The 12,261-nt window shown below is 41.3% G+C and overlaps 1 protein-coding gene across 2 annotated transcripts in view; it reads right to left on the reverse strand.

Moving 5' to 3' along the window:
* dennd1b (DENN/MADD domain containing 1B) overlaps positions 1 to 12,261 on the reverse strand; it is a 362,658-nt gene that overhangs the window by 98,794 nt on the left and 251,603 nt on the right. For both annotated transcript variants that reach the window (XM_072914655.1, XM_072914654.1), the window contains one exon: positions 9,546 to 9,647. In XM_072914655.1, the coding sequence (XP_072770756.1) occupies positions 9,546 to 9,647 (102 nt within the window). The remainder of the gene's footprint in view (positions 1 to 9,545; positions 9,648 to 12,261) is intronic.

Consider the following 12,261-nt stretch of genomic DNA (forward strand, 5'->3'; position numbering starts at 1 on the left):
TGGTATGACTCGGCCGGGGTTTGAACTCACGACCTAGCGATCTCAGGGCGGACACTAACTAACCACAAGGCCACTGAGCAGGTCTGATCAGATGAGGATAAAAGCAAAATAATGTCACTGAATTAACTATCTAAATTCAAAATGCACATTGTTTCATAAGTGAGACCACAGCGGGACCGTGCGTATATCGGCTGTGCTTGAACATCCTGGTACTAACAGACATTCAAAACAGCGGTTTCATCTAGACTGTGATCATTGAACTACTATTTAATAGAAAATACATATATAATCTAGCGTCTATCAATTTTCCCAGTTAATATCAAACAAGCACAAACATAAAAACATGCACTCTTACAAACATATGGCCAAGCCCCTCTTCACAAACTTAACATAACTCTTAACATTGTAACTAACGTATTCGCGGTTATAATAACAAGTGAAACAAGGTTTTATCAACACATTAGTCTTTACATCCAGCCAGGAAAGCTAGAATTCACCAAGTCAAGTATTTCACACATATATATATATATATATATATATATATATATATATATATATATATAAGAAATACTTGACTTTCAGTGAATTCTAGCTATATATATATATATATATATATATATATATATATATATATATATATATATATATATATAAGAGAAATACTTGAATTGCAGTGTTTATTTATTTACACATATACACACACATAACACTCATCTACTCATTGTTGAGTTAAGGGTTGAATTGTCCATCCTTGTTCTATTCTCTGTCACTATTTTTCTAACCATGCTGAACACCCTCTCTGATGATGTATTCTGCTTCGTCTTCTTGTTGTGTGCGCAGTTGTGCACTGCACTCTCTAAAAGCCGTAAATGTTATTGTCACATATGCATGTACAGTAGATGGCAGTATTGTCCTGTTTAAGAGTGTCACAACATTGCTGTTTACGGCAGACGAACTGCTTTACGGTAGACGAAAACGTGACTGCTGTTGTTGTGTGTTGTTACCGCGCTGGGAGGACGTTAATGAAACTGCCTAACAATAAACCCACATAAGAAACCAAGAACTCGCCCTCGATCATTCTACAGTAATAACGTCATTGGGCAGGCACGCTGTTTATATTGTGGGAAAGCGGACGTAAAAACAGGCTGTTGACACGTCACTCAGGTCCGCATGGAGCTGGAGGGGGCGTGGCTTCCAGCTACGCCTGAATTTCGGGAGATTTTCAGGAGAAAATTTGTCCCGGAGGTTTTCGGGAGAGGCGCTGAATTTCGGGAGTCTCCCGGAAAATCCGGGAGGGTTGGCAAGTATGTCCAGACACACACTACATCACGTTCACGTGACAAGCAGAGTGATGCGATTGATAGGGCCTTTTCAAATTAAAGTATTTTTTAATGGATTTCAATGACAGTCACAAGTGTTAGGAAAACTTAATGTTCCACTTTTTCACACAGCCAAGAAAAAAAAAGTTTGGTGTTCTGGAAAAATTTGCTACCTATAAAAAATTGCTGCCCAACGCTACTGAGCATTTGCACTCACGCGCATCAACGCTTAAGGTTTCCTCGGACAAATAGACCATCGCAATTAAGCATACTTGCCAACCCTCCCGGATTTTCCGGGAGACTCCCGAAATTCAGCGCCTTTCCCGAAAACCTCCCGGGACAAATTTTCTCCCGAAAATCTCCCGAAATTCAGGCGGACCTGGAGGCCACGCCCCTTCCAGCTCCATGCGGACCTGGAGGGTCTGCATGGAGCAATGCTGTTGTAATATATTGAGTTGGAGGCAATAAACAGGCGAGGGGATGAAGTACATCTCTTTACTATAGACTTCAGAACAGACTCACACACTTGACGTCAGGTGCGCAACACCACGTAATTCGTTGGCCAACCAAAAAGTAACCCCAGTATGCTATAGCCAACATTCACCAGGAGATGGCAACAGACAAACATAGATCTCTTTCAGTGAATTCTAGCTATATATATATATATATATATATATTTATATACACACATTTTATTTTATATATATATATATATATATATGAAATACTTGACTTGGTGAATTCTAGCTGTAAATATACTCCTCCCCTCTTAGCCACGCCCCCAACCACGCCCCCGCCCCACCCCGACCACGCCCCCCACCCCCCACCTCCCGAAATCGGAGGTCTAAAGGTTGGCAAGTATGCAATTAAGTTAAAAAAAACTTAGCCTTATTGTGGTTATTTTTAGCATTTTTTTTTTTACGTACCAGGAAACAAACCAAAACAAAAACGGTGTCAACCTTGATTAGCCTAAAATACATGGCTGGTTATTTGTCAATACTGTACGGTGACAGAATGAACGTCAACAATAAGTATTTTGACAAGTTCATATATGAATAATTATAAAAACTACAAGAGCAACTAATCACAGCAACATTTTCTGAAAACTTCATCAAAATCCATCTTTTACTTATGTTGTTAACTATCAAATCACGCTACAGGTTGCATTTTTTTTAATGGATCAGCACATTTTTTCAGAACAAGGGCAAAGTCCGCCATTCATTAGCGAACTTTGCCGAACTTATGCGGGGTGGGTGTGTCCGCAAGCTGGATGGGAAAATAGGACTAAGACAAACATGAGTAACTTCAACAGCGTCAAAGACACTCGCAAACGAGACAATACACTGCAAAAACTAAAATCTAAGTTAGATTAAGTATCTCAAATAAGGGTGATATTTGCTTATTTTCTGTCTGATAAGATAATTCTTCTCACAAAGCAGATTTTATGTTAGAGTGTTTTACTTGTTTTAAGTGTTTTGGTCCTAAATGATCTCAGTAAGATATTACAGCTTGTTGCTGAGATTTTATGACCTACATTGAGTAAAACATGCTTGAAACTAGAATATCAACTGTTGCAAAGCTGTGTCATCAACACTCACAAGTATAAAACTACTTTTTTAAAGTAATCATTTCTTATTTCAAACATGAAAAAAAAAATCATGACTTTGACACAATTGTGTCTCATATTAAAACAGATGACAGCCAAATGGACTTTGCCGTTTTATTTTCAATGAAACAATAGAAAATACGTACTCATATAGTAGTAAACTTGTTATTAGTGAGAATATACTTATTTTAAGGTATTTTTGGGTTCATTGAGGTTAGCTAATTTTACTTGTTTTGGAAAGTCTTGACAAGCCAAAACTTCTTGTTCTATTGGCAGATAATTTTGCTTAGTTCAAATAAAATACCCCTAATTTTTTTATTTTTGTTTCTTGTTTTTGAACACTGACTTTTTGCAGTGTAGGGCCCTAAGTGCCGATCCTTCTGGTTCTCAGTAGGGATGTCCGATAATATCGGCCGATAAATGCGTTAAAATGTAATATCGGAAATGATCGGTATGGTTTTTTTTTATTATCGGTATGTTTTTTGTTTTGTTTTTTGTTGTTTTTTTTATTAAATCAACATAAAAAACACAAGATACACTTACAATTAGTGCACCAACCCAAAAACCTCCCTCCCCCATTTACACTCATTCACACAAAAGGGTTGTTTCTTTCTGTTATTAATATTCTGGTTCCTACATTATATATCAATATATATCAATACAGTCTGCAAGGGATACAGTCCGTAAGCACACATGATTGTGCGTGCTGCTGGTCCACTAATAGTACTAACCTTTAACAGTTAATTTTACTCATTTTCATTAATTACTAGTTTCTATGTTTTTTTTTTTTTTTTATTGTTTTACTTTCTTTTTTATTCAAGAAAATGTTTTTAATTTATTTATCTTATTTTATAAATTTTTTTAAAAAGTACCTTATCTTCACCATACCTGGTTGTCCAAATTAGGCATAATAATGTGTTAATTCCACGACTGTATATATCGGTTGATATTGGTATCGGTTGATATCAGTATCGGTAATTAAAGAGTTGGACAATATCGGAATATCGGATATGGGCAAAAAGACATTATCGGACACCCCTAGTTCTCAGGGTATATGAATTTGGCATAGAAAAAAATATTCTTAAAAAAAAAAATTTTTTTAGAAGGTGTGGATCTTTTTGCGTCCTATTACCAATCACTTTGTCATTTGGATCCTTCCGCTTTTTCAAGCAAACGGAACTGCTACTGGCATAGTAGCATTTGGGAGAGTCAATAAATCTAAAATATTATGTGTGAAGTAGTGGGGAAAGACCATTAAGTGGGCGGGCAGTCGTGGAGCCAGTGTAGGGGTCCCGTCTGAGGAAGGACGGCTAATTCGAGACAACTGTGAACTCTGAACCCGCTGAAAGCGCGGCCACTGGTCAGCCGGCCCGCATAATATAGTCCACATGTGCTCACAGCCTGCGTCGCCTTAATTAGCGGGATCTCATAAGGTTTGCTTAAATCAACATCAGAGTGCTTGGTTCTCGCTCTTAGTTACAGTGGAAATAGACATAAAAATCTCGCCTGTGGCCTATAGCTTTGAATCAATTTCGCTTTATTTATGGATTCACACAAAGTGACACTGGGCCTTTAAAGTGAGAATAATACAGCAGGCTTTGGAGAGAAATGAAGGGCGGCTTTAGTGGCTTGCAAACAATGTGTGGCTGCTAAGCTCAGGCAGAGAATCACTCAGCATTAATCAAGACTGCGGGCCTCTGTTTGACTACACAATGCCTCAAACATCCCCCCTGTGTGTAAACACAAACATCAAATGCCACGTGGCATGTCCTCATCGCTAACAAGCTGACTAACAAGAGACCTGGAATTCCACTTAATTAGTACCTGCTCGCTCGCTCGCTTATTAATCCACCAGCACCGGTGAAAAGATGAGAGCAGGCAGCAAAAAGCAAAGAATACGACTGGAAACAACAGCAGTCATTTGCAGCTTTAAATATATTAATGCCGAGGTAGTTTCCGTTTCAGGTGGCGTAATTTGACATGACGTGCAGGCTATGTTCTGTCATTAGCCAGGAAAAACGGTGAGCACCGGATCAAAGCAAAAGGTTCAGAGTCTGCCACTTAATTTATCACGCGGCAAAGACAAAGGCTTCTCTCTTGGCTTTTGTCGCTTATCAAATTTTATGTCTTGGTTTTATGACAAACTCACTTTGCAGGTAATTCTGGCTCAAGTCCCTGGGTGCTGAACATCGAGGCACCAGACAGGAAGTAAGACGAAGACAGTGTAGCCAGACACCAGGAGCATCAACAAGCATTCAGCTCTAAAAGGAACGCCCTAACATTTTACCGTGACGTTTAATAGGAAAAGTTTGTGGAAGGACTTTTTATTTTCCGGCATGGTTCAATTAAACAAACGAAGGTACATAACGGATGGGTGAGTTTGATGTTGAGGTCGCCAAGAATGCAGGATCTATCTCACCCAGGAAACCTCTGACCTGACCAGCGCACGATCATGATGGCAGAGAGAAGAATAGTGGATGTGAGCGAGGAATAAAACAATTGAGCACAGTGGACTTAGACCAGTGCTATTCAATTGATGGCCGGGGGCCAAATCTGGCCCGAGAATGACACCATACCAGCCCCTGAGTTGGACCACTGTAAACACATTGGCAGATCATTGCGTTGACATTTTAACTTTGCAAGCAAACATAGAACACTGGGGTCCAAACTTGTGACATACATAACTGAGGCGTTCCTCAAGGCACCACTTTAAAGGCCTACTGAAACCCACTACTACCGACCACGCAGTCTGATAGTTTGTATATCAATGATGAAATCTTAACATTGCAACACATGCCAATACGGTTAGCTTACTAAAGTGCAATTTTAAATTTCGCGCCGAAATATCCTGCTGAAAGCGTTTCGGTATGATGACGCCTGCGCGTGACGTCACGGATTGTAGAGGACATTTTGGGACAGCATGGTGGCCAGCTATTAAGTCGTCTGTTTTTATCGCAAAATTCCACAGTATTCTGGACATCTGTGTTGGTGAATCTTTTGCAATTTGTTCAATGAACAATGGAGACAGCAAAGAAGAAAGCTGTAGGTGGGAAGCGGTGTATTGCGGCCGGCTGCAGCAACACAAACACAGCCGGTGTTTCATTGTTTACATTCCCGAAAGATGACAGTCAAGCTTTACCATTGGCCTGTGGAGAACTGGGACAACAGAGACTCTTACCAGGAGGACTTTGAGTTGGATACGCAGATGCGGTACCGTGAGTACGCAGCTGCGGCTTCCAAACATTTGATCGCTTGCCCGTACGTGCGTGCCGCTATGTGCATGTCACGTACGTAACTTTGGGGACTTTGGGGAAATATATGTGCTGTATGAACTTTGGGGAGGTGAACGGTACTTTGGGCTGTGGGATTGAGTGTGTTGTGCAGGTGTTTGAGTTGTATTGGCGGGTTATATGGACGGGAGGGGGGAGGTGTTTGTCATGCGGGATTAATTTGTGGCATATTAAATATAAGCCTGGTTGTGTTGTGGCTAATAGAGTATATATATGTCTTGTGTTTATTTACTGTTTTAGTCATTCCCAGCTGAATATCAGGTCCCACCCGCCTCTCACAGCATCTTCCCTATCTGAATCGCTCCCACTGCCCTCTAGTCCTTCACTCTCACTTTCCTCATCCATGAATCTTTCATCCTCGCTCAAATTAATACGGAAATCGTCGCTTTCTCGGTCCGAATCGCTCTCGCTGCTGGTGGCCATGATTGTAAACAACGTGCAGATGTGAGGAGCTCCACAACCTGTGACGTCACGCTACTCGTCTGCTACTTCCGGTACAGGCAAGTCTTTTTTATCAGCGACCAAATGTTGCGAACTTTATCGTCGATGTTCTCTACTAAATCCTTTCAGCAAAAATATGGCAACATCGCGAAATGATCAAGTATGACACATAGAATGGACCTGCTATCCCCGTTTAAATAAGAAAATCGCATTTCAGTAGGCCTTTAATATATCTTGTGTTTATTTTTTGTCACATTTTTTTTCTTCCTCTCTCTGTAAATTAACCATAAAAGTTATGGACTGGTCAAATTGTATTAAATCGTATGAGATTTATTTCGGGAAGTTAGCAGGTATTTCTTGATAGTAAATTGAGAAGTACAAACAATGTGGGAGTTCTGAGGGAGTTGTGTGGTGTGTCATCGACTGAGTAGTCGATTGAATTATGTACAGATGTTCTGGCCATACAGTCTATAATGTTAGCAGTGTGGATAATAGTGTGTCTGCAGGCTCAGCGGGGGCTTCTGCGCCTCACAGTGGAGCTTTAATACACACAGTCTGAAAACAACAAAACAAACAATCCTGCATCGGCAGAGACAAGGGAAGACAAGCTTGTGTATTATTTGTGTGTGTGAGTGTGTGCGCGTGCATGGCTGTGTGTTCGTATATATAAATGTGTGAGTGACCCTGACGCCGGTCACCGTTACAGGAAGCATCTCTGCAGCATCATTGCTCCATTAATTAAAGAGACGACGCGCTGGCAGGTGGCTTCACTGCCCACACTGGTAATTGGCCCCCTTCTTCCCACTCTCTCCCCCTCGAAAATCAGCCCTCGCTGCCTTTTCTTCCCCCTGCCTCGTTCTCTCCTCCTATCCCTTGCTCTTAGAAACGTGCCAGTGGGCAGGCACCAAGGCACGACTTGGTGAAATAATGATAGGAATAGATGGCGATGAAGGGAGGAGGGGAGTTGCACGTTTCCCCACAAGTCTCTGATGGTCAGGGAATGATGTTCGCCTTCAAGCATTGTACAGAGCGACGGGAGTTTACTTAAGACAGCCGCAATCTAAGGGGCCAGTACTGCAGACATTAATGATGCGGGGAGGGGGACAGAACCATAGGATGACAAGGTTGGCTATATGAATAAGTCAGTGTATGAGAGAATGGAAAACTGAGGTTTCACTTTACCTCATTGTTCTAAGAAGACAAGAAAGAAAGAAAGAAAGAAAGAAAGAAAGAAAGAAAGAAAGAAAGAAAGAAAAAAAAAAGAGAAAGGAAGGAAGATAGAGGGAAAGAAAGAAATAAAGAAAGAAAGAAAGATAGAGAGAAAGACAGAAAGAAATAAAGAAAGAAAGGAAGAGAGAAAGAAAGAGAGAAAGGAAAAGAGAAAGAAAGAAAGAAAGATACAAAGAGAGAAAGAGAAAAAGAAAGAAAGAAAGAAAGAAAATTAAAGAAATAAAGAAAGAGAGAGAGAGACATAAAAAGACAGAGAAAAAGAAATAAAAAGAAAGAGAAACAAAGAAAGAAAGTTTGAAAGAAAGAGAAAAAGAGATAGATAGAAAGAGAGAAAGAAAGGAAAATAGAAAGAAAGAAAGAAAGAGAAACAAAAAGAAAGAAAGAAAGACAGAGAAAGAAAGTTAGAAAAAAAAGAGAGAAAGAGAAAGAGAAAGAGAGAGAGATAGAAAGAGAGAGAAATAAATAAAGAGAAACAAAGAAAAACGTTTGAAAGAAAGAGAGAAAGAAATAAAGAAAGAGAGAAAGAAAGAAAGAAAGGAAGATAGAAATAAATAAATAAACAAACAAACAAAAAAGAAAGAAATAGAGATAGAGAGAGAAAGTAGGAAAAAGAAAGAAAGAAAAAAGAAAGAAAGAATGGAAGAGAAAGAGAGAAAGAAAGAGAGAGAAAAATAAACAAAAAGAAAGAAAGAAAGAGAAACAAAGAAAGAAAGTTTGAAAGAAAGAGAGAAAGAGAGAGAAAGAAAGAAAGAAAGAAAGAAAGAAAGAAAGAAAGAAAGAAAAAAAAGAGAAAGGAAGGAAGATAGAGGGAAAGAAAGAAATAAAGAAAGAAAGAAAGATAGAGAGAAAGACAGAAAGAAATAAAGAAAGAAAGGAAGAGAGAAAGAAAGAGAGAAAGGAAAAGAGAAAGAAAGAAAGAAAGATACAAAGAGAGAAAGAGAAAAAGAAAGAAAGAAAGAAAGAAAATTAAAGAAATAAAGAAAGAGAGAGAGAGACATAAAAAGACAGAGAAAAAGAAATAAAAAGAAAGAGAAACAAAGAAAGAAAGTTTGAAAGAAAGAGAAAAAGAGATAGATAGAAAGAGAGAAAGAAAGGAAAATAGAAAGAAAGAAAGAAAGAGAAACAAAAAGAAAGAAAGAAAGACAGAGAAAGAAAGTTAGAAAAAAAAGAGAGAAAGAGAAAGAGAAAGAGAGAGAGATAGAAAGAGAGAGAAATAAATAAAGAGAAACAAAGAAAAACGTTTGAAAGAAAGAGAGAAAGAAATAAAGAAAGAGAGAAAGAAAGAAAGAAAGGAAGATAGAAATAAATAAATAAACAAACAAACAAAAAAGAAAGAAATAGAGATAGAGATAGAAAGTAGGAAAAAGAAAGAAAGAAAAAAGAAAGAAAGAATGGAAGAGAAAGAGAGAAAGAAAGAGAGAGAAAAATAAACAAAAAGAAAGAAAGAAAGAGAAACAAAGAAAGAAAGTTTGAAAGAAAGAGAGAAAGAAAGAAAGAAAGAAAGAAAGAAACAAAGAAAGAAAACATGAAAAAGAAAGAAAGCTAGAAAGGTAGGTGTGTGTGTGTGTGTGTGTGTGTGTGTGTGTGTGTGTGTGTGTGTGTGTGTGTGTGTGTGTGTGTGTGTGTGTGTGTGTGTGTGTGTGTGTGTGTGTGTCTCACCACATCACTGGGAAGGTTGTGCAGATCGTCAAAGGGACTCTCCAGTGTGTTATTGTCCACATTGAGGATGACCACATCTTCCAGGGACCGACTGCGTACTCTCTAAAACAAGAAAATGTCCAGTATAAAATGACAATTTTCTACATAAATCCAGAGTAGTTTGATCCCAATTCTCCAATAACACACAAAATGTAAACTGTGACACAATGAGTAGAGGCAACTTAAGGATAATTGAATCAGAGAGTTGGGGCTTTTCCTGAAACCTGTCTTTCAGTAGCTATATACAGTCATGGTCAAACGTTGACATACACTTGTAAAGAACACAATGTCATGGCTGTCTTGAGTTTTCAATAATTTCTACTACTCTTATTTTTTTGTGATAGAGTGATTGGAGCACATACTTGTTGGTCACAAAACATTCATGAAGTTTGGTTCTTTTATGAATTTATTATGGGTCTACTGAAAATGTGACCAAATCTGCTGGGTCAAAAGTATACATACAGCAATGTTAATATTTGGTTACATGTCCCTTGGCAAGTCACATTACATGGACAAAGATAAGACCTTCTGGAGGAAAATTCTGTGGTCAGATGAAACAAAAATTGAGCTGTTTGGCCACAATACCCAGCAATATGTTTGGAGGAGAAAAGGTAAGGCCTTTAATCCCAGGAACACCATTCCTACCATCAAGCATGGTGGTGGTAGTATTATGCTCTGGGCCTGTTTAGCTGCCAATGGCACTGGTGCTTTACAGAGAGTAAATGGGACAATGAAAAAGGAGGATTACCTCTAAATTCTTAAGGACAACCTAAAATCATCAGCCCGGAGGTTGGGTCTTAGGCGCAGTTGGGTGTTCCAACAGGACAATGACCCCAAACACATGTCAAAAGTGGTAAAGGAATGGCTAAATCAGGCTAGAATTAAGGTTTTAGAATGGCCTTCCCAAAGTCCTGACTTAAACCCCATTGACAACACGTGGACAATGCTGAAGAAACAAGTCCATGTCAAAAAACCAACAAATTTTGACGTATACCGATATCGGCCTTCTTCTTTCGGTATATATATATCCATCCATCCATCCATCCATCTTCTTCCGCTTATCCGAGGTCGGGTCGCGGGGGCAGCAGCCTAAGCAGGGAAGCCCAGACTTCCCTCTCCCCAGCCACTTCGTCCAGCTCCTCCCGGGGGATCCCGAGGCGTTCCCAGGCCAGCCGGGAGACATATTCTTCCCAACGTGTCCTGGGTCTTCCTCGTGGCCTCCTACCGGTCGGACATGCCCTAAACACCTCCTTAGGGAGGCGCTCGGGTGGCATCCTGACCAGATGCCCGAACCACCTCATCTGGCTCCTCTCGATGCGGAGGAGCAGCGGCTTTACTTTGAGCTCCCCCCGGATGACAGAGCTTCTCACCCTATCTCTAAGGGAGAGCCCCGCCACCCGGCGGAGGAAACTCATTTCGGCCGCTTGTACCCGTGATCTTGTCCTTTCGGTCATAACCCAAAGCTCATGACCATAGGTGAGGATGGGAACGTAGATCGACCGGTAAATTGAGAGCTTTGCCTTCCGGCTCAGCTCCTTCTTCACCACAACGGATCGATACAGCGTCCGCATTACTGAAGACGCCGCACCGATCCGCCTGTCGATCTCACGATCCACTCTTCCCTCACTCGTGAACAAGACTCCGAGGTACTTGAACTCCTCCACTTGGGGCAAGATCTCCTCCCCAACCCGGAGATGGCACTCCACCCTTTTCCGGGCGAGAACCATGGACTCGGACTTGGAGGTGCTGATTCTCATCCCAGTCGCTTCACACTCAGCTGCGAACCGATCCAGTGAGAGCTGAAGATCCTGGCCAGATGAAGCCATCAGGACCAAATCATCTGCAAAAAGCAGAGACCTAATCCTGCAGCCACCAAACCGGATCCCCTCAACGCCTTGACTGCGCCTAGAAATTCTGTCCATAAAAGTTATGAACAGAATCGGTGACAAAGGGCAGCCTTGGCGGAGTCCAACCCTCACCGGAAACGTGTCCGACTTACTGCCGGCAATGCGAACCAAGCTCTGACACTGATCATACAGGGAGCGGACCGCCACAATCAGACAGTCCGAAACCCCATACTCTCTGAGCACTCCCCACAGGACTTCCCGAGGGACACGGTCGAATGCCTTCTCCAAGTCCACAAAGCACATGTAGACTGGTTGGGCAAACTCCCATGCACCCTCAAGGACCCTGCCGAGAGTATAGAGCTGGTCCACAGTTCCACGACCAGGACGAAAACCACACTGTTCCTCCTGAATCCGAGGTTCGACTATCCGGCGTAGCCTCCTCTCCAGTACACCTGAATAGACCTTACCGGGAAGGCTGAGGAGTGTGATCCCACGATAGTTAGAACACACCCTCCGGTTCCCCTTTTTAAAGAGAGGAACCACCACCCCGGTCTGCCAATCCAGAGGTACTGCCCCCGATGTCCACGCGATGCTGCAGAGTCTTGTCAACCAAGACAGCCCTACAGCATCCAGAGCCTTAAGGAACTCCGGGCGGATCTCATCCACCCCCGGGGCCTTGCCACCGAGGAGCTTTTTAACTACCTCAGCAACCTCAGCCCCAGAAATAGGAGAGCCCACCACAGATTCCTCAGGCACTGCTTCCTCATAGGAAGACGTGTTGGTGGGATTGAGGAGGTCTTCGAAGTATTCCCTCCACCGATCCACAACTT

This window comes from Nerophis lumbriciformis, linkage group LG14 (assembly GCF_033978685.3).
Source record: "Nerophis lumbriciformis linkage group LG14, RoL_Nlum_v2.1, whole genome shotgun sequence".
Classification (NCBI taxonomy): Eukaryota; Metazoa; Chordata; class Actinopteri; order Syngnathiformes; family Syngnathidae; genus Nerophis; species Nerophis lumbriciformis.